Genomic DNA, 22744 nt, shown 5'->3' with positions numbered 1-22744 from the left:
TACAGAGGCTTTAGTGTGTGATTATACAATATTTGAATAGTCTATAAATATTTATTTTATGCACAAAGAAATCAAAGTTCAGGGAACAGTAAGCATCCATATTCCACTGTATATACTGGCATTAGTTACAAGTAGCAACCTGATCCATCAAGGTGCTGAGTGCCTTCAATTACTGTTGACTTCAGCTCCCTCTAGGAGATGGGCAGCACCTCATAGGACTGTAAAGATGCAATGGAAGATGCAAAGATGCAATGGAAGGAGTTATTTCAGTAATGGGTGTTTCCTTTTTCATATGGAGCAACTAAGAAAACTGCATTTTAATAGTCATTGGTATGCACCAGCGAACCAAACTGCATCTGACTGCATCATTTGTGCACAACATTTTTTGATACACTGTACGTACAACATGTTTGGAATTTTCAGGACAGGTAGAGTTGAAATGGTCGTTATGTAGCACAGATTACCACGGGGGGAAAAAGTACTCTTAAACAGTGTTTTAAATAATGAAGTTGAAATATTATTTTAGTGACTATATATCTTCTAGAAGGTAAAAATAAAAAGTAGTATCAGACATACTTCCTGAAATTTTAATACTGGCTTTCAGGTATTAACAATCTAAAGTGCTTTCATGTTTCATACTTTTTTAAACTCTCAATTTATACAATATTAAAATATTTATAAAATTCTTTTGTAAATGTGTGAATGTACAATTTAGTCTACCCCCGTTGCCTTGCCCAAGAAATTTGCATTACCATCTTCAAATGCTCTCTTTTGAAACCAAGGCTTTGAATTTGTTCCTTGAAGATAAGCGTCCAGAAAGTAACAAATACCAGGAATATCACTGGGAAAGTTTGGAGGAAGTTCTTCTCTTGAGCGAGGTGTGAACACAAAATCTGGATATTCTTTTAGCAGCCTATGAGACAATTAAAATGACTTGATTAAATATGAAATCAAACACTAACTGCTACTGCTAGTGACAACATTCTTCTTTTTACATATCTTGTAAATTGGAGCAGAATTTGTTCCAGTATCTATATGTTATTTTAAAAGAGGATATATTGTCTTGCTTATTTAGCATAACCTTTGCTCATTGATTGACATGCTGGTACATGAGATACTCAAACAGGAACATAGTCTCTCCTTTTTTGTCCATACAAGGCATGTTTGTATTTCTCCTTGTTCTGAATGTACATGATAGATTTGTTGTTAACATTTCAAGAGACTATTTAGCATTAAATAATAAATCAAATTATTATATAAACCTGGCACCAGAAGTCATCTTTCAACCAATGAGATGCTGAAGGATTTGTCAAGTAAAATATTTAGACCTAATATTAAATATAACCTTTATGCTATTTTACACAAACTTCCACTAAAGCCAGTCATCTCCTCTGGCATCTGAATTACAAACAAAAAGTTTACTTCTACATTTTAGAGATAATTATTGACACAACATATGTGAAGTTTTAATACACCTTTGTGTGTAAATTATTAAAAGGCTGCAAGAATACGTGTAATCAACAACTTACGATAGTGCTGAAATGATAGGGAAAGGAATTCTCCATCTCAGCCAAATCCCTGCCATCACAACAAGCCTGACTGAAGGTCTTACTGAAGGTCAACAGATTTGGGCTCCTTTGCACCAAGGAAGGTAGCAAATTCCATAATTAAGTGCCCTTCATTGAGAATGTCCTTCCCAATGAAGTTGGAGAGACTAGGTGGGTGAATCATAGAACATCAGGGGTGGAAGGGACCTCAGGAGGTCATCTAGTCCAACCCCCTGCTCAAAGCAGGACCAACACCAACTAAATCATCCCAGCCAGGGCTTTGTCAAGCCTGACCTTAAAAACTTCTAAGGAAGGAGATTCCACCACCTCCCTAGGTAACGCATTCCAGTGTTTCACCACCACCCCTAGTGAAAAAGTTTTTCCTAATATCCAACCTAAATCTCCCCCACTGCAACTTGAGACCATTACTCCTTGTTTTGTCATCTGCTACCACTGAGAACAGTCTAGAGCCATCCTCTTTGGAACTCCCTTTCAGGTAGTTGAAAGCAGCTATCAAATCCCCCCTCATTCTTCTCTTCCGCAGACTAAACATCCCCAGTTCCCTCAGCTTCTCCTTATAAGTCATGTGTTCCAGTCCCCTAATCATTTTTGTTGCCCTTCGCTGGACTCTTTCCAATTTTTCCACATCCTTCTTGTAGTGTGGGGCCCAAAACTGGACACAGTACTCCAGATGAGGCCTCACCAGTGTCGAATAGAGGGGAACAATCACATCCTTCCATCTGCTGGCAATGCCCCTACTTATACATTCCAAAATGCCATTGGACTTCTTGGCAACAAGGGCACACTGTTGACTCATATCCAGCTTCTCATCCACTGTAACCCCTAGGTCCTTTTCTGAAGAACTGCTGCCAAGCCATTCGGTCCCTAGTCTGTAGTGGTGCATTGGATTCTTCCGTCCTAAGTGCAGGACTCTGCACTTGTCCTTGTTGAACCTCATCAGGATTCTTTTGGCCCAATCCTCTAATTTGTCTAGGTCCCTCTGTATCCTATCCCTATCCTCCAGCATATCTACCTCTCCTCCCAGTTTAGTGTCATCTGCAAACTTGCTGAGGGTGCAATCCACACCATCCTCCAGATCATTTATGAAGATATTGAACAAAACCGGCCTCAGGACCAACCCTTGGGGCACTCCACTTGATACCGGCTGCCAACTAGACATGGAACCATTGATCACTACCCGTTGAGCCCGACAATCTAGCCAGCTTTCTATCCACCTTATCGTCCATTCATCCAGCCCATACTTCTTTAACTTGCTGGCAAGAATACTGTGGAAGACCGTGTCAAAAGCTTTGCTAAAGTCCAGGAACAACACGTCCACTGCTTTCCCTTTATCCACAGAGCCAGTTATCTCGTCATAGAAGGCAATTAGATTAGTCAAGCATGACTTGCCCTTGGTGAATCCATGCTGACTGTTCCTGATCACTTTCCTCTCCTCTAAGTGCTTCAGAATTGATTCCTTGAGGACCTGCTCCATGATTTTTCTAGGGACTGAGGTGAGGCTGACTGGCCTGTAGTTCCCAGGATCTCCTTCTTCCCTTTTTTAAAGATGGGCACTACATTAGCCCTTTTCCAGTCGTCCGGGACCTCACCCGATAGCCATGACTTTTCAAAGATAATGGCCAATGGCTCTGCAATCACATTCGCCAACTCCTTTAGCACTCTCGGATGCAACACATCTGGCCCCATGGACTTGTGCACGTCCAGCTTTTCTAAATAATCCTGAACCACTTCTTTCTCCACAGAGGGCTGGTCACCTCCTCCCCATGCTGTGCTGCCTAGTGCAGCAGTCTGGGAGCTGGCCTTGTTTGTGAAGACAGAGGCAAAAAAAGCATTGAGTACATTAGCTTTTTCCACATCCTGTGTCACTAGGTTGCCTCCCTCATTCAGTAAGGGGCCCACACTTTCCTTGACTTTCTTCTTGTTGCTAACATACCTGAAGAAACCCTTCTTGTTACTCTTAACATCTCTTGTTAGCTGCAACTCCAGGTGTGATTTGGCCTTTCTGATTTCACTCCTGCATGCCCGAGCAATATTTTTATACTCATCCCTGGTCATTTGTCCAATCATCCACTTCTTGTAAGCTTCTTTTTTGTGTTTAAGATCAGCAAGGATTTCACTTCTGAAGTTGGTCCAATAAAAGATATTACCTCACCCACTTTGGCTCTCTAATATCCTGGGACCAACACAGATACAACAACACTGCATACTTCCCAATGAAGTATAAATCAAGGAACTATCAGCTCAAACTTTCCAGCTGATCTCAACTGCCAGGTAAAACAGGACAAGAGAGATGGACTTGGATACTTAGGGTCCAACTCATAAGGACTCTGTAGATCAAAACTGGCACCTTGAATTGAACCCAGAAATGAAGTGGAAGCCAGCACAGTCTGTGAAACACAAGTAAAATATGGTCTATGTGCAAAACACTACTAAGAAAGCAAGAAGACATAATCTGCACTAGCTGAAGTTTCCAGGTGTTCTTCAGGTGTAACCGTAAGTAAAGTATATTGCACTAATCCAATCTAGAAGTGACACAGACATGAATAATGGTGTTGAGGACTACATCTGATATGTGACTACATCCTCACAACTTCTTTGCCATGTGCATATAGAAAAAAGCATTCTTGGCCACCAAGGTTATCTTGACACTCTGAAGAAGCTAGGGATCTAATAGACCTCCACTGTGAGCTACAGGAACAAAAGGCAGGGTACCTCCTTAATAGAAGGAACAAATATCACTTCCCTGTTGTCTCTGGTTTCTTCCCCCACCCAACGCCATCACCTCAGACTTTATCTGAATTCATTTTTCAACCAGCCCACTATTATTCAAGCCATGATCTTGGCCAGATGCTGGAAAAGCCAACAGATTATATCGATCTGGGGATGTGAAATAAAGACTTAGAGCTGTGTATCATCAGCAAATTCAAACAAACCGCATTATTTCCCCTAGTGGCCTCAAATATACATTCAACAGGAGGCGTGACAGAACAGGATTCTTCTGTATCTCACAAGGGAGAGCCCTCTATCTGACTGATTGAATAATCTCCTAACCCTGTATTCTGGGTCCTCCCTGTGAGAAAACAGCAGAGCAACTTAACTGCAACTCTGTGTCTCTCCAGTAGTGTCCACAGAACTGTCAACAATGCCTTGGGGTCAATGGCATCAACGAAATTTTTATAAATCAGATGTCACTAGAGTTGCTTTGCTACAATCTTCTCAGTTATCTTTCTTAAACAAGGAATATTCAAGATCTGGTGATAGTAGCCATGCTTGTCAATGTCTAGAGATGTTTTCTTAAGAGCCTACCAACTGTTCAGTTAGGCTGTTATTTTCGAAGGTGCCTAAGTGAGTTAGTTTCCCAGCTCCCATTGAAAATCACTTAGCTCAATGAAGACCAGATACCAGGAGATGAAGAAAAAGTAAAAGATACAAAGCTTCAAGGTTAGTAGCAAAATGTATTTAAGTTATCAAGACTTTTTATTGTTCTAAATAGGGCGGGGAGACAATACATATTAGCTACTCAGCCTCACTCCACACTTTGCTTGTGGCTGTCCAGCTCCTGAGTAAAAATAATCAAGGTACAATCATGAGCAGTAAGGTCAATGGATAAAATAGGAAAGCAAACAATATTTTGAAAAGAAAATGAGGGAAACAATTGTGAAAGTACTAAAGAAACAGTCACTAGTTTTAGATTATTTTTTTGGTAACTATACGCTGTAAATTACTGTACCTGTAAGTTGTTGGACTGACATTTATTTTCCTAGGTATACTGCAAGACTCAAACTTGTTGGCAAGAGTTACATTGTTTCCAAAGAGACAATAACGTGGCATTTTAACCCCAACAACTCCAGCAAAGACGGATCCAGAATGGAGGCCAATACGCATCTTTAAATAAAATACATAAAACAATATTTGTTAGCTAAAATAGTTTAGTCTATTGAAATCAGTTCATTTTATTGGTTCATCCTTAATTAGAATGATCATGAGGTGGGGGTCATCTCCTTTAGATGCACGTATTCCATTTTCATTAGAGGGAAGTAAACCTGCTCAGGGAGAGACTAAACTGCTTAATTTTACTGCCATAAATATTAAACAGACATTCATTTGCTTATATAACTGTGATCAAGTTGGTCTCTACAGCCCTAAATTGATCTAGAAATGACATCAGGAGACACAATAACTCTCAGTTTACCTTCCTGGGTATTTAGAGGGAAGGGGAATTATACAGTGGAAAGATGGGCTGGTGACATGATTAAATATTGGGTTTTGTCTTATTGACATTGGGTTTTGTCTTAAGGTCAGAGTTTGAGCTCTAAAGAAGGAAAATTATGACACATGTACACCACAGTTCCAGTGGTAGAAGTGGGCATACCTAGAGTAAAGCCTGGTTCTAAGACATGGGAATTGAGTAATTGATCAAACAAGCAGGCTATCGAATGCATAGGTCGGTTGGAGTGTGCAGGAGTCTCTTCTTCTGTAATTAGTATTAGGGTTTGCATATTTTGCTTATTTGATATTGTTTTTTGTGTTCCTTCTGTTTTATTTGTTCTCCCTTTAAAGGACCTCTTATATGAACGATTCTCTCGCACTTAGAGAGCGTCTCTCCAGAACAGTGTTTTGGCACAGTGGTGGAACACTGTGGAGGAGCTTGCACTGCTACTACCTGTGCTAGACCATTCTTTTGCATCTCTACAACTCTCAATTCTACACCTTTAACAAGAGCTGAACTGACGTTCTGTACAGTTTTAAATAGAAAAGCAGAGCTCTCTGCAACAAAAACAACATCCACCACACAACAGAGCCCACGGATGTCTGACACTAATGGACACTAATATAGCAGGCTAGCTTAAAATAAGAAATGTGCACTCAGGCATCTTTTTTAGAAAATGTATTTAAAAAATGGAATAATAAAGCTGAGACACAGTGCACAAAACAGCCAATAATTCTATTAAGAGATCAGAAATGGAGGAAGCTTCACTTTCATTTATAAAAAGCTTCCATTTGATGCTTGTAACTTCTTATGCAATACACATTATTTTCTGCAACTCTTAAATGAATTTTATAAGTTTAATAGTATCTGTCTTTCAAAACTATGACGTCAGCATTTGTGATGGAAATTGTGAAGTTCTTCATTAAATATTGTTAAAACGTTTCCAGCATCTTTCTAATTACATTTTATTTTTTTAATCTGTTGTGACTTATAATAAATAATGGGACATGTTTATAACAGTAGGGTGGCGTTCTTGCTGATAAAATGTGGAGTACATAGCCATCTCAAAATAACTTTTCTTGGACTTCTATCTGAGCCACAAGAATTATTTTAACCCATAAAAGAGGAACTGGATTTAAAAACAAATGAATAAAGATGCAAGGAAATGTACTAAATAATAATAATAATGTCTGGGGTCCCAGAGGCCTATAGACTTAATAAAAACAGGATACAATCCAAATCTCATTGAATTCAATAGAAAGAGTTCCCTTGACATATGTATTTTGGATTAGTGCCATATTTAGTACCTCCTGGTGAAACTGATAAAATGTTTAGTTGACCATTCTTTTAATGCAAACATGCACAGGAGTAAATTTGTTCATACTAGTCCCATTTTTTTTAATGAGATGTAAACCCATGCCTAAAATTAAGCACATGCTTTGTTAAATTGGGGCCTTACTTTGTTGTAACCCCACCGTAGCTGACTGAAGTTTTGCCCAAGTTGATGTTAATGGTTTAACACAAAACTGGGATGGAAAGAACTGTCATGTTTTAGACACTCTTGCAATAAGAATTATTGTTGTCCTTTTGGTGATTCATATTCACCCACTGCCTCAAAATAGTCCCTTCCAAATGTAATTTTCTCACTGATTTCATTTGAGAGACACAGGTTTAGTCTCCTAAATAAAGTACCATAGCAGAATATTGCACATCCATGGCAACTTTATTGCTACTGAAACACTGAACAACAGTACACTAATGTTCTGCGAATGATTTCAGAGAATTTCAGCCCTCCTAATGGATTTTTACATTTTTGGTTTAATCTTTCCTTCCTTATAGAACCCTAATCCCTAAGAGAATTAAAACTCTGGTCCTCTTGTCAGATCATTCCCATACTCTCCCTGTTTGTTCCAAGTTATTAAATGTTATTTAGGTGACATTTCATTGATGACAAAATAATAAACATTTCCACCCCAGCAAAAAAATCTATACATGAATAGGTTTCTAATATATTTGCCTGACCTTGATAGGCTCTCCATGGGGAGACATCACCTCATCTGACAGCTCCATCATCTTCAGTGCCATCAATGCTATTTGAACAGCATGTGTCTCGCTTTCTTTGTGTAAACCTCCAGCCACGCAATAAGCATCTCCAATGGTCTCCACCTAAACATATACATTTGTCTCTTACTGTCTATGCAGTCTGAGATGAAGAAGACATATGGCATAGTTTTAAATGCTCTCAATAGGCCACACCCTGCAGTTCTTACTAAGACAAAACTGCCACTGGATTCAATTGGAGTTTTATCTGAGGAAAGACTGAGTCCTAAAAGATAATTGGATCAAGTCCTGCAAAGAGCAGTTGCAAAGACTGCCTTGCACTGGTGCTGGCAATTGCTTTATTATGCTAAAATACTTACCCCCTGCTGTGGGACTCTGGCACCTACTTTGATCAAATGCTTACCCCCGATTCACCTGAGAGTGTACCTGAGAGCAGAACTTTAACCTAAGGCCTCTAACTTTCAGCAAATTTCCCACATGTTTGCACAATCAGCTGACTTTGTTAGACAATCTCTGTTTCATTTTGTGACCTGTCAAACTATTATAGTTAAGGTCTGTGTCAAAATAATTTTTCAAATCCTATTATTCTCTATACCAGCTTAGTCTCCCTTTCCTTCCTTCCCCCCTCCTCCTCCTCTGACCCCCAAGATTGCCATAGAAATGCAATAAATTCTCTACCTTGTAGACATCTAGCTCTCCGCACTGGTAATCAAAGCGAGTATAGAGCTCATTAAGCATGGTGATAACCTGCATAGGTGAGCACTGGGCACAGATGGCAGTGAATCCTACAATGTCAGAGAAAAGCATTGTGACATTATTAAATTTCTTGGCTTGCACAACTTGTCCCTGCCACAGCTGCTGAGCAACCTCACCAGGAAAAATTGAGCACAAAAGATCTACTGTCTTCTTCTTCTCCTCTTCCAGAGCTTGGTGGGCCTTCTCAAGAGTAGCTTTAAGCTTTCCTAATCTCTTCTTTAGTCCATCTTGAGCTCTGGCTTGTTCTCCTATCAAAACAACATCCCTCAGTGCATTATGAATTGGAATATCAGAAAGGTATAATCCACGTCCTGTAAAATCTTCTAATCTGTCCACACAGGGAGATCCCAAGAACAAGATGGCACCGGATTCAAAAATATAGATCATTTGGCCTTTAAGATCCATTACCTGAGACAATAAAAGAAAGAAGAGTCGTCCACAGCTATGGCAATAATTCAGGAAGGGGAAGAATCAGGGCAGACAGGCTGTATCACACAAGGAACGGTTTGGTCCTATGGCCTTGTATTTTTTAAAAATAGTGAAAGGGAAACATATGGTGCTGAAGTTCCCTTAAAGCCATCCAGTGGACCCAGGCAATTATCAGAACTACTGTTGGACTCCTAGGTGCCAGGGTAAAGCAGTACTTACTGATAAAATGCCTATGTCTGATATGGCATCAGTAACTGTCAATGTATACTGGGGAGAAACCAATAGCCAAGAGCATAATTTTGTGCATTTCTGGCGTGCATTTGTTGATCAGAAATCTATAGATCTGAGTTAATAACTACATTATCTGTTTCATGCACCAACTTGTTTATGTTTGTCTGTGTGTCTGAAGGAAGGGGGGGAGGGAATCCGCTTCTATTTCAGCAGAAGAACTTTACAAACTAGCACAATTTAAAAATAAATAGGCATAAGTAACATGAGCATCATGTTTTAATTCTCCACAAAAGAAAGCAAAATGTTTTGCATTAACTATTTTCTTTTGTTCTCTTTCACACCTAATCATATAGTATATGAAGGTATTGCATAGCTTTCATTAACATTGCTTTTATGGGCCAAATTTTCAAAGAGCAGACACCCTATGTTGTTTGCAAATGGACATTTGCATGTGTATGTACGTGCAAAGGCAAATGTATCTTTTGCAGGCACAAACAAATACACATATTTCTGGAATCTGTCATCTCTTGGAGTCTTTAAGATACTGTCTATTACTGTATTTGAGCTACCAGTAAAAGAAACAAACCTTAGATAAACTCACTAAAGCAGCATTGTCATTTCCCCCCACTTTAAGGTAAAAGTTGATTAAAACCTTTAATACATAGAGTTCTTCAGATGGTGGGGCTGAATGGCTCAGTTACTCATTAATGGGGGTTTGGAGCCCATCTCATATAAGTCATAAGTTCGAACTGAGCACAGGCCAATGATGATCAAAAGCCGCTGACTGAGCTACTGTGTCTCAGCCTGTTTGCCAGTGACGCAGTGTCCACAGCACTAAATAAATAAATATATCACTAATTGGTATACATGAGGACACTGTCAGCAAAGGTATCAAAGGCTGAATGAATCTGGAGAGTGAACTATCCTCTCACCCTCTCCAGATCAGGGATAAGGCAGACTAACAGGGCACTGTGGTAAAGCTTTCAATGCCACTTTCTCTGCCTCTGTTCTGCAGCTGCTCTGTCCCTTAGCGAATGTAACTGTCTCCAAAGGGACAGTGCTTCCTTGGCTTTACTTTTCATCTCAACAACCACCTGTTACATTTTCTTAACATAAACAAATATAGGGCCAAATATTGCGGTCCTTATTCAGATTAAATTCCTAGGGAAGTCAAAGACTTTTGATTGAGTAAAAGCTTCAGGATTTGGCCTACATTTTGTTACACAACATTCTGCATCTGACTAGAGATGACAGTATAGTCTCCTGTTTCCTGGAGATACTCAAGTTTAGAAAATATTATTATAATCATTATTTTGTTGTATTAGCTATTGGGAGGCAGAAGATCTAGGATTACAGACTGTGCCTTCTTTATAGTGGCTATTGATTTATAACTCTGCCTCCAATAAAGAAATGAAAAGCAAATAAATGCTTCACAGAAATAATGCTTATGCATCAGTTCTTACCCTTGATGACTTCTTAACAGCATTGTCCCATCTCTTCACTCGTACAGTAAACTGCATATTGAGCATTGTCATGATCCCACTAAATGTGCAGTTTATTCTAGGGGTAAGAATTTCAAAGTACTCCTCAAAGTTAGGATTTGCTAGAAATTCTCTCCTGTTCAAAAGTCTCCTTATCCCATTGCCAACTTGCAGAACAGCCATATCCTTGTCAAACATGAAATGAAATGGGAAAGTCTTACAGAAGAGAGAGGCGGAAATCACAAGAGAGGACTGTGGTTTACATGGAGATAAGGAAGGTCTTGTGCTTTTGACTAGTACAGAGTACAACAAATATGGCTGGTTAATAAACTCCGTGCAGTCATTACGAAAGCAGGGGGGCATAAGCATAACTTCCACTTCGGTTTCATACAAAATATGAGCTGCTGCCTTAATAATGCCAGGCAGAATGAGACTAGTTATTTTCTTAGGAAAGAAACAGTACACATTTAAGAAGTCTTGATCTTTTTCCAGGCATAATATGGAGGCTTCCTCAAGTTTGCTCTTTTCGTCTGCTTCTTGGCAATGGCCACTCTGCTTCAGAAAGGTATTGAAACTGTTCAAGAAGTCCTTAAGGGTTCCTCCAACAGCTCCTAAGATGTGTTCATCCTCTTCATAACATATTTTGAATAGCTCTTCACCAAGAGATTCCTTTACAGTTTCAACTGGAACACCTACAAATGCAGACCCACATTTCAGTCAATCACTTTGAGTTTCAATCCTTTTTCCCCGCCCAGCACGAACTCATACCCTTCTAGCACTACACTTCCCCATCCCAGCACAGCCATCAAAAGAGACTCTGGGTTAGAATTAACTTAGTTAAGTCATAATATCCAGTGACTGGGAAACACAGAGTCTGGGTAGAGCTTGCACCTTAACCTCTTGTTTTCTCCTTATATAATCTCCCTTACCAAATACAAGTTTTGTCTCAGCTAAACATCTTCTGCCCAGTAGTGCTGAACTGGGCTCCTCAAAACTTTGCCAGTGTCATTCCTAACCAGTTAGTAGGTCTTGCTATTGAAGGACACAAGACTCCACCTTCCCTCCAGAGATGCAGAAAGAGCCGCTCTTGGCGTCAGGAATTAAAACATATTTTGGCACAGCACTTACCTCTAGGTCAATAAGCTAGTCCTATATACAGCACAGCTAAAAACAAGACAGGGACTGTTCTGGTTAGAAAAGAGATGACTAAAGGGGATATGATAGAGGTCTATAAAATCATGAATGGTGTGGAGAAAGTGAATATGGGAATGTTATTTACCCCTTAACATAACACAAGAACCAGGGGTCCCCGATGAAATTAATAGGCTGGCAAATATACAGAAGTACTTCTTCACACAACCCATAGCCAACCTGTGGAACTCATTGCCAAAGAATGTTGTGAAGGCCAAAAGTGTAACTGGGTAAAAAAAAGAATTAGATAAGTTCATGGTGGATTGGTCCACCAATGGCTATTAGTCAAGATTACCAGAGAAGCAACCCAATGCTGTCTGAGTGTCCCTATACCTGTGACAGCTAGAAGCTGGGACTGGTGACAGGGGATATAGATCACTTGATTAAATTACCCTGTTCTGTTCACTCCCTCTGAAGCATCTGGCACTGGCCTCTGTCGAAAGACAGGATACTGGGCTAGATGGACCATTAGTCTGACCCAGTATAGCCATTCTTATGAATTTCATGTTTTAGATCAAACTTGATCTGTTCTCCCCAGACTGCAGTAGGCTGCTAGTTATTTAGAGGGTAGTACAGGTTCAAACAAATCTGGATTTCAATTTCAGTTGAAAATGTTTGACCAGCAATATCTGTAATCCACTGGTGAGTATGTGTAACATGTCCCACTCTGATATGAGTCTGTTACAGCCCTACATAAAGCACTTTGGCTCTTTATCTCAAGTTGTGCAATTCATGCTTTTAGTTCTTTTAGCATTTAGTCCCCAGTTCAATCCCAGGTGTGTACAACCAAGATTAGCGATTACTTAATATTATTTAATGGTGTCATATTACCTGCTGCATTTGCATGATCAGTGATTATTTTTTCAAAATCTTCTCTCTCCTCGTATTTCCTGAAAAGACCATAAAAATGTAAATTTAAAAAAAAATCTGCAAAATCAACAATAAAACTTAATGAAGATCACAGTGCAATGAAAAAAATACTAGGAAAGTAACATAAAATATTTTCCCCATGCATGCTGTGTAAAGATTGGCTCTGTTGATCAATACGCAAATTTTCATTTCATCACAAATGGGCCTTGGTACAATATTACATTGCCCTGTAAACTTGTGATACATTCATGTTTTAAGTGGTCTGATCTTGAATTAAATGGTAAGAAATATAGGTCAAATGCTATGGACCTTAATCGACTGAAATTCTCATTGACTTCAGCATTTGTACCTATGGTGACATTTTCTACTTACCTGTACTTGTATTCTATAATCTATAATATAATCAGGCATTTATTGAAATTATGCATTTCTCTGAATTAATTTACATTAAAAATGCATGTCAGAAAATATTTCTATTTTACTGATAAATATCAGGGGTAACTCCATTGATTTCAAAATTAGTTAGTTCAGTGGAGTTGCTCCAGATTTGCACAAGACAAGAATTAGGCCCACTGAATTCTCTTGAGGTAATCAGGATTCACTGACAAACTTTGAGCTAAACTAAGGATTATCCTTACCTTAATTTAACCAATACATTTTGAACACATTGTACATATACTGTTCCCTACATTCTGAATCTGAAATACCTGGAAATATATATATCACCATAGTACTGGAAGTGTCTACATTCTTCATTATCATCCGGATTTTCAATAGCTTATTTTTTTTCTCTTTCAGACTAACATTCTAAAAGGAATATAAAATTAAAGATCAAGAAAAAAATAATCCCCATTGATGAACCATTCAGGAAGCAGCAATTAACATATACTATCCAATTGGTTAATTTTGGATTAGTCAGTGTTTGTAAAGTACTTTTAAAATGTAAAATATTATTTATATGCTACATAGGAATTGTATATTGTTGTAGTTAATAGCAACATTTTCCCCTAATTCAGTATTGTTTTCTCCTGCAGATATAAACAATAAACACTTAAGCCAACATTTTCAAAAATATCCACTAATTCAAGAGGCCTTGCTTTTTGAATAGCCAACTTGAGACACCTTGAGGGGCCTTATCTTTTAGAGATGCTGAGCACAGTTAGCTCCCATTGACTTTGACTGAGGGTATGTCTACACTGCAGTTAAACACCTGCAGATGACTCGTGTCAGCTGACTTGGGCTAGGGGCTGTTTAATTGCAGCATAGGCATTTAGGTTCACGCTAGAGCCCAGATTCTGGTACCCTCTTGCTCTAGCCATAACCCAAACAAACATCTACACTGCGCATATCTGTTGCAGCCTCTGCTAGCTGGGCTCCTATAAACACTCCTGCCTACCCTACCCAAGGGATGGTCCCTGCACCAATGTTGTTGAATTATCCCTTTAGTTATTTAAGTCAGACAACACCTCTGTAAGTATTTTTAAATAAACTGTTGCACAGAGAAATTAAATGACATGAACAAGACCACACATCAAATCAGTGGTGGAACTGAAAATAGATCTCAGGAATCCTGATTCACCTTCACTAACTACTCCTTTCCACTCTCCTTTACCAAGTGTCATTTACACGAACACATTAAACGTACCTGCTTTCTTTTATTTTGTTCTTTGCTAATGTTCTCTGAAGTGCAAGATGTAACCTTTCAAACTGGAAATGAAAAGTGATAAGTTAATTAAAATGTCAGTTGCTTAAAATTGTAGCTGAGGCCTGTCCTGACATGAGCAATTAACACTTAGCAGGAGGTTTCATTTCTTGGAAGACAGAATGGGAAATAAGCATAGAATGTCTGAGTCAGCTAAGACAAGAGGGAGAACACTCAGAGAACCATTCACAGGAATGTAGGTAAGGAATAGGTAGCGCATGTACAATTCAGGGACAGAGCATGCTGCACTGGGAATTTTTCCTGCAGAGTAATCAAGCCAATTCAAAAACGTGTGATGTAAGGTATATTAATTTGAGTGAGATGTGTAAATGTATGTAAAGGGAGAGAGTTTCTGTATAACTTTGGAGCTGTGATTTACCCTGCATTCACCCCACCACCACACCCCCGGGTTTGAGTTGGATCAACTCAGCATAGTGTTGCTGTATGCCAAATAGAGGAACCTCAGTGACAAACTCTGGAGTTGAACTGAGTTTTCTGAATCCCAGAGAACTGGATGAAGTGTTCTGGATAAGCCGAGTAGAAAAGGTCTCAGAGGAATCCCAACAAAAAAATGTAATAAAAAGAATTATATTATTATAAAAAGGCTTTATTTGCTTTTTAAGAATTAATATTCCCTTTCAAAGAGTGAAAGTCATTAGAAAAGCATAAAATATCAATTTTTAGAGATTAGTTTATTTTGGTATCTTCAGTTCCAGTAACACTGTAATCAAGTTATCTGTGTCAATGTGCCACTATGGTGGTGTATTCTAAATACTGTGATGTGGCTTTACTTCCATGTTGCTAGATGCTGATAACGAAAACACTGTTTCTAAAATGTAGCTTTTGACATAATCAGCTCTACTTTCTATTACCATAAATTAAAAATGAAAAAGACTAAACACCATAGCTCAAAACTGCCCTACGAAATGTGGCTGTAAGGATAAGAAAAATAATCATAGAATCATAGAAGATAAGGGTTGGAAAAGACCTCAGGAGATCACCTAGTCCAATCCCCTGCTCAAAGCAGGACCAACCCCAACTAAATCATCCCAGCCAGGGCTTTGTCAAGCTGGGCCTTAAAAATCTCGAAGGATGGAGATTCCACCACCTCCCTAGGTAACCCATTCCAGTGCTTCACCACCCTCCTAGTGAAATAGATTTTCCTAATTTCCAAACTAGATCCCCCTCACTGCAACTTGAGACCATTGCTCCTTGTTCTGTCATCTGCCATCATTGAGAACAGCCTAGCTCCATCATCTTTGGAACCCCCTTCAGGTAGTTGAAGGCTGCTATCAAACCCCCCCCCCCCCACTTCTCTTCTGCAGACTAAATAAGCCCAGTTCCCTCAGCCTCTCCTCATAAGTCATGTGCCCCAGCCTCCTAATCATTTTCATTGCCCTCCGCTGGACACTCTCCAATTTGTCCACATCCTTTCTATAGTGGGGGGCCCAAAATTGAACACCATGCTCCAGATGTGGCCTCACCAGTGTTGAATAGAGGGGAATAATCACTTCCCTCGATCTGCTGGCAATGTTCCTACTAATGCCATGTTTTCATATTGCAGTTAACTTTTTCCTAAAAAACTAATTATATTTCTTGTACATCCCACATTGAAGGACAACAGATAGTGCTTCTCTTAAGCAATAACGTTTCTATGGGCATTAAGTGCTGCAATTTTTTTCCTGGCAATTTTAGGAAGTCACGTTAAAGGGGTGAAGATGAAAAGTCATAAAATATAGTTTCCAAAATAACCACCAACCAGTGCCTCAAATAACCTCTACACCCATTTTTGTGATGATAAAATACCTGAGAAAAGAGAACAGTTTTGAATATAGGAATTCCCATAACCCCAGCGTGACTCTGCCCATTCTAAAAAAGGCATCCTAAGGGTGAAATTCTGGTTATTTAAAGAGCCAGGTAAAAAGACTTGGTGAGAATGGCCAACTAGGGTGCCTGAAGGATATAATCCAACCCCGCTCCAGCCCACACTTGCACATCCACTCTGCAGTTCCTACTCCAGCCTCCAGTCTGGAACACAGGCCACAGCTCTCTGCACACACCTAATATATGGCTCCAGACCAGTGAATCTGCCCTGTGACTGGATCTATTGACCATGCCCCAGCACCACTCAGAACCCACACCTCCATGGTCCAGCACAGAAAACCACCAGGGAGCATGCTATCCTCTCATTTCAGGGTCCCTGTGTGCAGACTCTCTTTGGTCTGGCCTGTCCACATCCAGTGGAAATGTATCAGTTCCACTGTAATTTCCACTTTGTATGCTTCCAGAAGACAGGCCAGGACGGAAGGATACTCTGCTGGAAAAACAAATATCATAAGGAAGGCAAATAGTTTGGTTTTCAAATAAACCCAAATAAACCTCATTTAATCAAGACGTAATTCACATGAGCATATCAACAGGAACAGATTGTGGAGGGCCATCCAACTCTTCACTCAACTCCAAGTACTGTACTCTATCATTAAAAAAAAAAAAAATCCAAACAAGCAAGGAAACAAAAAACCCACATGCATTCTCTTTTATCTTGAGCCTAAAGAAAAGTTATTTTGGGCCATATTGTGCTCTTGATTCCTACGCATAAGTCTAACCGACGTCAATGGAAGCGACACGCTTTGATCAGGGACACAATCTGGCATTTTGTTTTGAAGTTTTCATATTGAAAAAAGGGTGACATAAGTCACTGTTAGGCAGGGAAGCACAAGATAATCTAGTAAGAAATAAGCTTTTAAACAAACTTAAATCCATCTAGAAAGGAGGATGATTGGGAAAACAGGCCCTGATCCTGCAGCTGATAGGATGAAAACAGACTGCTGTGCCTACACAGAGCTCCACTGATTTCAACCACTGTCGACTTCTGTTGTAGTAACCTTGGGCCAGGTCCTCTGCTAGTGCACATGGTCACAGCATTAGTGGAGCTGCGCCCTTTTCACCCAACGAGGATCTGGACTATGGTCTTTCTATATAGAAGAGCTGTGTACACTTACACCATTCTCCAAAAAACAAAAAATCTATTTTGTTAGAGAGAGAGAGCGAGAGAGAGAGAGAGAGAGAGAGAGAGAGAATTAGCAGCAGCAAATTAAAAATAAAATTAGCCAAGCAAAATATGCTTCGGTCACAGACAATGTGTTAACAAATGACTGTGGTGGGACCACTGCGAGAAGGCACTGTGGCCAATACATTTGCCTGCAGAATTTAATTTCCTCTGAATTTATTTTAAGTGATAGATGTCTTTCATGTTACTGCACCAGGCAGAAAGTAAAAGAAGAGAGTCTATTAAAAATTGATAGGCTGAGTATAAGAACTGGAAGAGCTGTGAAAACAGACATGCAAATAGAATGAACAACATTCCATCGCTTGCTGCAATGTGTGCTGAATGTCACCAGCCAAGCTAACATAGACACTCAGCACATTAACAACTGAAAATTTATTTCCCCCTATTAAGACTTCATGACAACCAACTTAACCACTGATCACCAACTCCCCATCCACTAGAAGGTCCCAGCATGCACTATACACATGACATCACACCTGTCATGGAACTCAGCCTAAGCCAGACAATTGGACTATGTTTACACTGCAGCTGGGAGTGTGTCTCCCAGCCTGAGTAGACAGACATGCGCTAGCTCTCCTCGAGCTAGCATGCTAAAAATAGCAGTGTGGATGCTGTGGCATGGGCGGTGGCTCAGGATAGCCACTTGAGTCCACGCCCATCCAACCCCCTGGGTCCAATCTTGGGTGACTGGCCCAAGCTGCCACCTATGCTGCAACACCCACGCAAGCTAGCACAAGTCTGTCTATATGGACTGGCAGTCTCCCTCTCCTCTGCAGTGTACATATTGCCTTGCAGGTCAAGCAGATGCTTTCTAAAATCTGTTTGGTGCAGGTTCACATAGCTCCTTTCATTGAGTTAAACCCTCAGGACTCAATCCAGTTCTCACTACTATTGAAATCAATGGAGTTTGCCTGTGCATGGACCTCACTATTTGGGCAATGTTTAATTATTTATTTTTAGTATTTAAAACAACTGCTATCAATACTTTTTGAAACCGATATTGTGGCACCTGACTGCTCAGCTAGTTTGAGCAGGGCATGTATATCCTCTATTTCTTTTTGCACTAGGCCTTAAATTGCACCTGTGAAAATATGTCTTTACTATTTCTGCATGTCACTATTATTTGTATTATTAATTTAGCACAAAAAGAAAAGGAGTACTTGTGGCACCTTAGAGACTAACCTATTTATTTGAGCATAAGCTTTCGTGAGCTACAGCTCACTTCATCGGATGCATAAAGTGGAAAATACAGTGAGGAGATTTATATACACACAGACCATGAAAAAATTGGTGTTTATCATACACATTGTAAGGAGAGTGATCACTTAAGTTGAGCTATTACCAGCAGGAGAGTGGGGTCGGGGGAGAGAAAACCTTTTGAAGTGATAATCAAGGTGGGCCATTTCCAGCACATTTCCAGGAGTTAACAAGAACGCCTGAGGAACAGTGGGGGTGGGGGGGAGGAGGAGGAATAAACAAGATTATCACTTCAAAAGGTTTTCTCTCCCCCCACCCCATTCTCCTGCTGGTAATAGCTCATCTTAAGTGATCACTCTCCTTACAATGTGTATGATAAACACCCATTTTTTCATGGTCTGTGTGTATATAAATCTCCTCACTGTATTTTCCACTTTATGCATCCGATGAAGTGAGCTGTAGCTCACGAAAGCTTATGCTCAAATAAATTGGTTAGTCTCTAAGGTGCCACAAGTACTCCTTTTCTTTTTGCGAATACAGACTAACACGGCTGCTACTCTGAAACCTGTCATTAATTTAGCACAGACATTCGGGGGGAGGGATAGCTCAGTGGTTTGAGCACTGGCCTGCTAAACCTAGGGTTGTGAGTTCAATCCTTGAGTGGGCCATTTAGGGATCTGGGGCAAAAATTGGGGATTGGTCCTGCTTCAATTCAAGCAGGGGGTTGGACTAGATGACCTCCTGAGGTCCCTTCCAACCCTAACCCTCTATGATTCTATGTTCAGTGTAATACAGTAAGAAATGCTTCAAGTAGTTTGGAAGCTAGCTGCTGTAACCCTTAATGAGGCGCGTAGGCCCACTGGTTTCAATACTGCATGTAGGCATCCTGTTGACTTCAGAAGGACTACTTATATGAATAAGCATTACAGGTTTGGGCCCTAAATCAAACACAGACAATACAGTTTAAACAAGCAATATGCCAGAAGGGCCTTCAGTATGGAAATAGCTATTTTGCATTTTTATTAAAAGGATTTATTTACCTATCTGTAGTGGATTATGTGTAATGATTTGCAGAAGAAACATATTTTTAAGGAGTGATTTAAATGAAGTGATGGAGGATGATTAATGTAAAAGGTGAAGGGAGGCCTTTGAAGAGTACCGGGCAGCATGGAAGAAGGGATGAAGCGAAAGAGGCACAATGATTCAAAATGGATTTTGGCACAATCACATCCAGCAGCAGTGGGAGAATGAAGAAATGAGAGCAGAGACATAGGCAAGGACAGAGCTAGGCAAGGCCCTGAAGGAAGAACAAGGAGCTTGAACTTGATTCAAAGACTTACATATACTTTAATGCTTATTTAAAATGCATTCTTTGAACGTTTATCCGTAATGCTCTAATAAAATACTATTATCAGTACCCTGTAATCATTTACCTCAGGAAAGAGCAGTTTGCAGATGCTTTCAGCTAACGTGTGCAGATACACCCGGCTTCTACTGGTTTTCCTTTGTGGAAGGTTCCTGTGAGCGTCTTTTTCACTGACTTCTTTGCAGATTGGCAAAGCTGCTCTAGAACTATTTGGCACTTCTCCACATTCCTCCTCATGTTCATCAGATATATGACTTTGGGTCAGTAAGGAGAAAGGACATTCCCCGGTGATCTTCAGGTCTTTCAGTTTGGTACAGAACATACTGTACAAAATCTCTCTGTCTATTGAGATTAAGAGTGCTTTGCTTTGTGTTTAATTCTCTTCTGCTGACTAACAGTAGAAGCCAGAACAGTAGATGAACGCAATTGCTGTGGAAGATTATTTGTCGTTATAAATCACTGCAGGAACAGATGTAGCTTTATAACCCTACAAAACAAGAGGAAAGAAAAAAAGAGAATCAAAACATGAAAGACTGATAGTGTACACTAATTTAGTTTGCCTTATGGCTATGGGAATGTCAAGTTATGGTAAGGTCAGTCTTACCATAACCCAGAGGCTCTCACCCAAGAAAGAACTTAAGTACATGCCTAACTTTAAGCCCATGAATAATTTCATTGACTTCAACTACTGATGTACTTTATGTGCACGTTGGATTGGGGCCCTGGTAGCTATACAGAAATATATTTTATCTGAACTGTAACTGTGATCATGTTGAAGGAATAGGTCTCTGTTGAAAAACAAACAAAGACACACTGACAACAGTCAGAAAACATGTTTCATTCCTGTTCAAAAAAACTACCTGAAGTGGAACAATGGGATTTGTTTTTACTAACATGGGAATTTAAGCCTCAGTGCTCTTACTACTCACAGCATCACATTCATATGTGGTGCAAGTATGACAGAGTTGGATGTACTTCTGGAATGTAAGACCTGGATGCCAAGATCCAGCCCCTCAGCTCAGGGCTGTTGTCCTGGCCATGCAGGTAGAAAGGCAAGCTGTAGTGGATGTGGTTTAATTAGGCTGCAACTGTTTTCACTTAACACATCTGGGAATATGCAGCAATACATTGTATGTTGCTGGTCATCTTTCTTTCCTTAATCATTTGAGAGGGCTGCCACCAGCTCTCCCCATTTCCAGTCTGGTCCAAGCCTCTTGCTGCGACCCCACAGTCCTCCCCTCATATGAGGATTAAAGGGGGGTAGGAAAAGGTGGATTTGTCTTCCATGGAACCAGATTTTAGAAGCCCCAACCCTCCTTTTCCCAGCTTCCTTAAAACTACTTCCAACTCCTGTTTATCACTCAATTATATCCCCTTTGTAACAAGTATATGCCGTACCTGTTACCTCCTAAATTGCAATATCTTGACTTAACCTCCAGACTGGGGGCAGGGTCAGACAATTATGGAATGGGATAGACAAAATTCAAAAAGTTCAAGCTTTATAAACCATTAAAACACAAATTTTCAACATCACATGTCGAAATCTAAAAAGTAAATATCCAGAAATCAACAAATCATGCCAGTTTTTACTATTAATTTTAGTCCATTTATAATAAGTCTCATTCAAAAGTCTAAATCACAGGATTTTGACTCTAAAAAGTTCTCAAGCAGCATTCATCTTTCTTTGCCTATCTGTAAACTCTGATTATCATCTATGGAAATATTTTTTCAACCAATTCTATATGTATGGAGAAATCAACATTTACCGACATTTATCCAAAAAAATCTAATCTTTCCAAGCTTGATAATAATGTATGTGCTACGTTGTCAAAAAATGTTTTTTAGGTCTTTGATTATCCTTAAGCACATGCTTCAGTGCTTTGCTGATTCGGGGCCTTACTTTTTAAGAATAATGTTGAATCAGTTTAATATCAATACTGAAGCACTTTGTATAAACACTGTATGAAATACACTAGGATTTAAGAAAATTTTCTTTTTGAAAAGATCTTTTGGAAAACAATGTAGCATTGAAATACAGTGACCCTTGGAAAGTGGCTCCTGATGAATGAAATTCTTCATTTATACACACTGCCTCTGATCAGAAATGAACTGTATGAAAATTTCAAATTCTCAGCTTTTGAAGATTGAAGGGTTGTGTTAATCCCAGTAGCATTTGAACCTATGGCTCCAGTAAGTCTATTCCAAACATGAGGTTGATCTTCTTTCAACTGAAGTCTATATCAAACCCTCATAGATTTTCAAGTGAGAAGAATTAGAGCCTTAATTACTCCAATAATATTAATAAAAATATTATTACTGTACTAATATTTAAATTTCAAAACAGTTTAAGAAAAGGCTGAAGCTTACTCCTAACAAAGGTATTCCTAAGAACTGATTTGTTATTACTATCGCTAAGTACATTATCTTTTTTACAAAAAGAAACTGGATGGCCCTTTGGTATACTATATCCCCATTTAAAACCACAGTGCACTGAATTAGCCTAACAAAGTAGGGCCAAACCATGAACCTCTACATTGCCTTACACAGAATCAAACCTTTAATGAAAATAAAGTAGGAAACATAGTTCTACAATGTCTTGGCAGACTCATGTA

At 39.5% G+C, this 22744-nt stretch overlaps 1 protein-coding gene across 2 annotated transcripts; it reads right to left on the bottom strand.

Moving 5' to 3' along the window:
- Positions 1-711: 711 nt before the first annotated feature.
- On the bottom strand, positions 712-20454 carry GUCY1A1 (guanylate cyclase 1 soluble subunit alpha 1). 2 transcript variants are annotated; one of them, XM_077814470.1, is made up of 8 exons: positions 20200-20454; positions 14443-14504; positions 12759-12817; positions 10719-11428; positions 8518-9003; positions 7801-7944; positions 5299-5453; positions 712-913 (listed from the first exon to the last, which is right to left on the bottom strand). In XM_077814470.1, the coding sequence occupies exons 1-8, from the start codon at positions 20452-20454 to the stop codon at positions 712-714; spliced, it is 2073 nt and encodes a 690-aa protein (XP_077670596.1). The 2 variants fall into 2 exon arrangements, with proteins under 2 accessions (XP_077670596.1, XP_077670598.1); XM_077814472.1 differs by having other exon boundaries at positions 10719-10923; positions 12761-12817.
- Between the last annotated feature and the right edge of the window lie 2290 nt (positions 20455-22744).

This window comes from Eretmochelys imbricata, chromosome 4 (assembly GCF_965152235.1).
Source record: "Eretmochelys imbricata isolate rEreImb1 chromosome 4, rEreImb1.hap1, whole genome shotgun sequence".
NCBI classification, from domain to species: Eukaryota; Metazoa; Chordata; order Testudines; family Cheloniidae; genus Eretmochelys; species Eretmochelys imbricata.
The sequence above is the reverse complement of the archived record's forward strand: the minus strand, read 5'-3'. Positions and strand labels throughout refer to the sequence as shown.

Coding starts and splice junctions, on each gene's coding strand:
- GUCY1A1 (XM_077814470.1), bottom strand. CDS start 20,454: ATGTTCTGTACCAAACTGAAAGACCTGAAGATCACCGGGGAATGTCCT. Junction 12,818..14,442: donor AACAAAATAAAAGAAAGCAG/GTACGTTTAATG, acceptor TGGTCTTTTCAG/GAAATACGAGGAGAGAGAAG. Junction 11,429..12,758: donor TGATCATGCAAATGCAGCAG/GTAATATGACAC, acceptor CTGCATTTGTAG/GTGTTCCAGTTGAAACTGTA.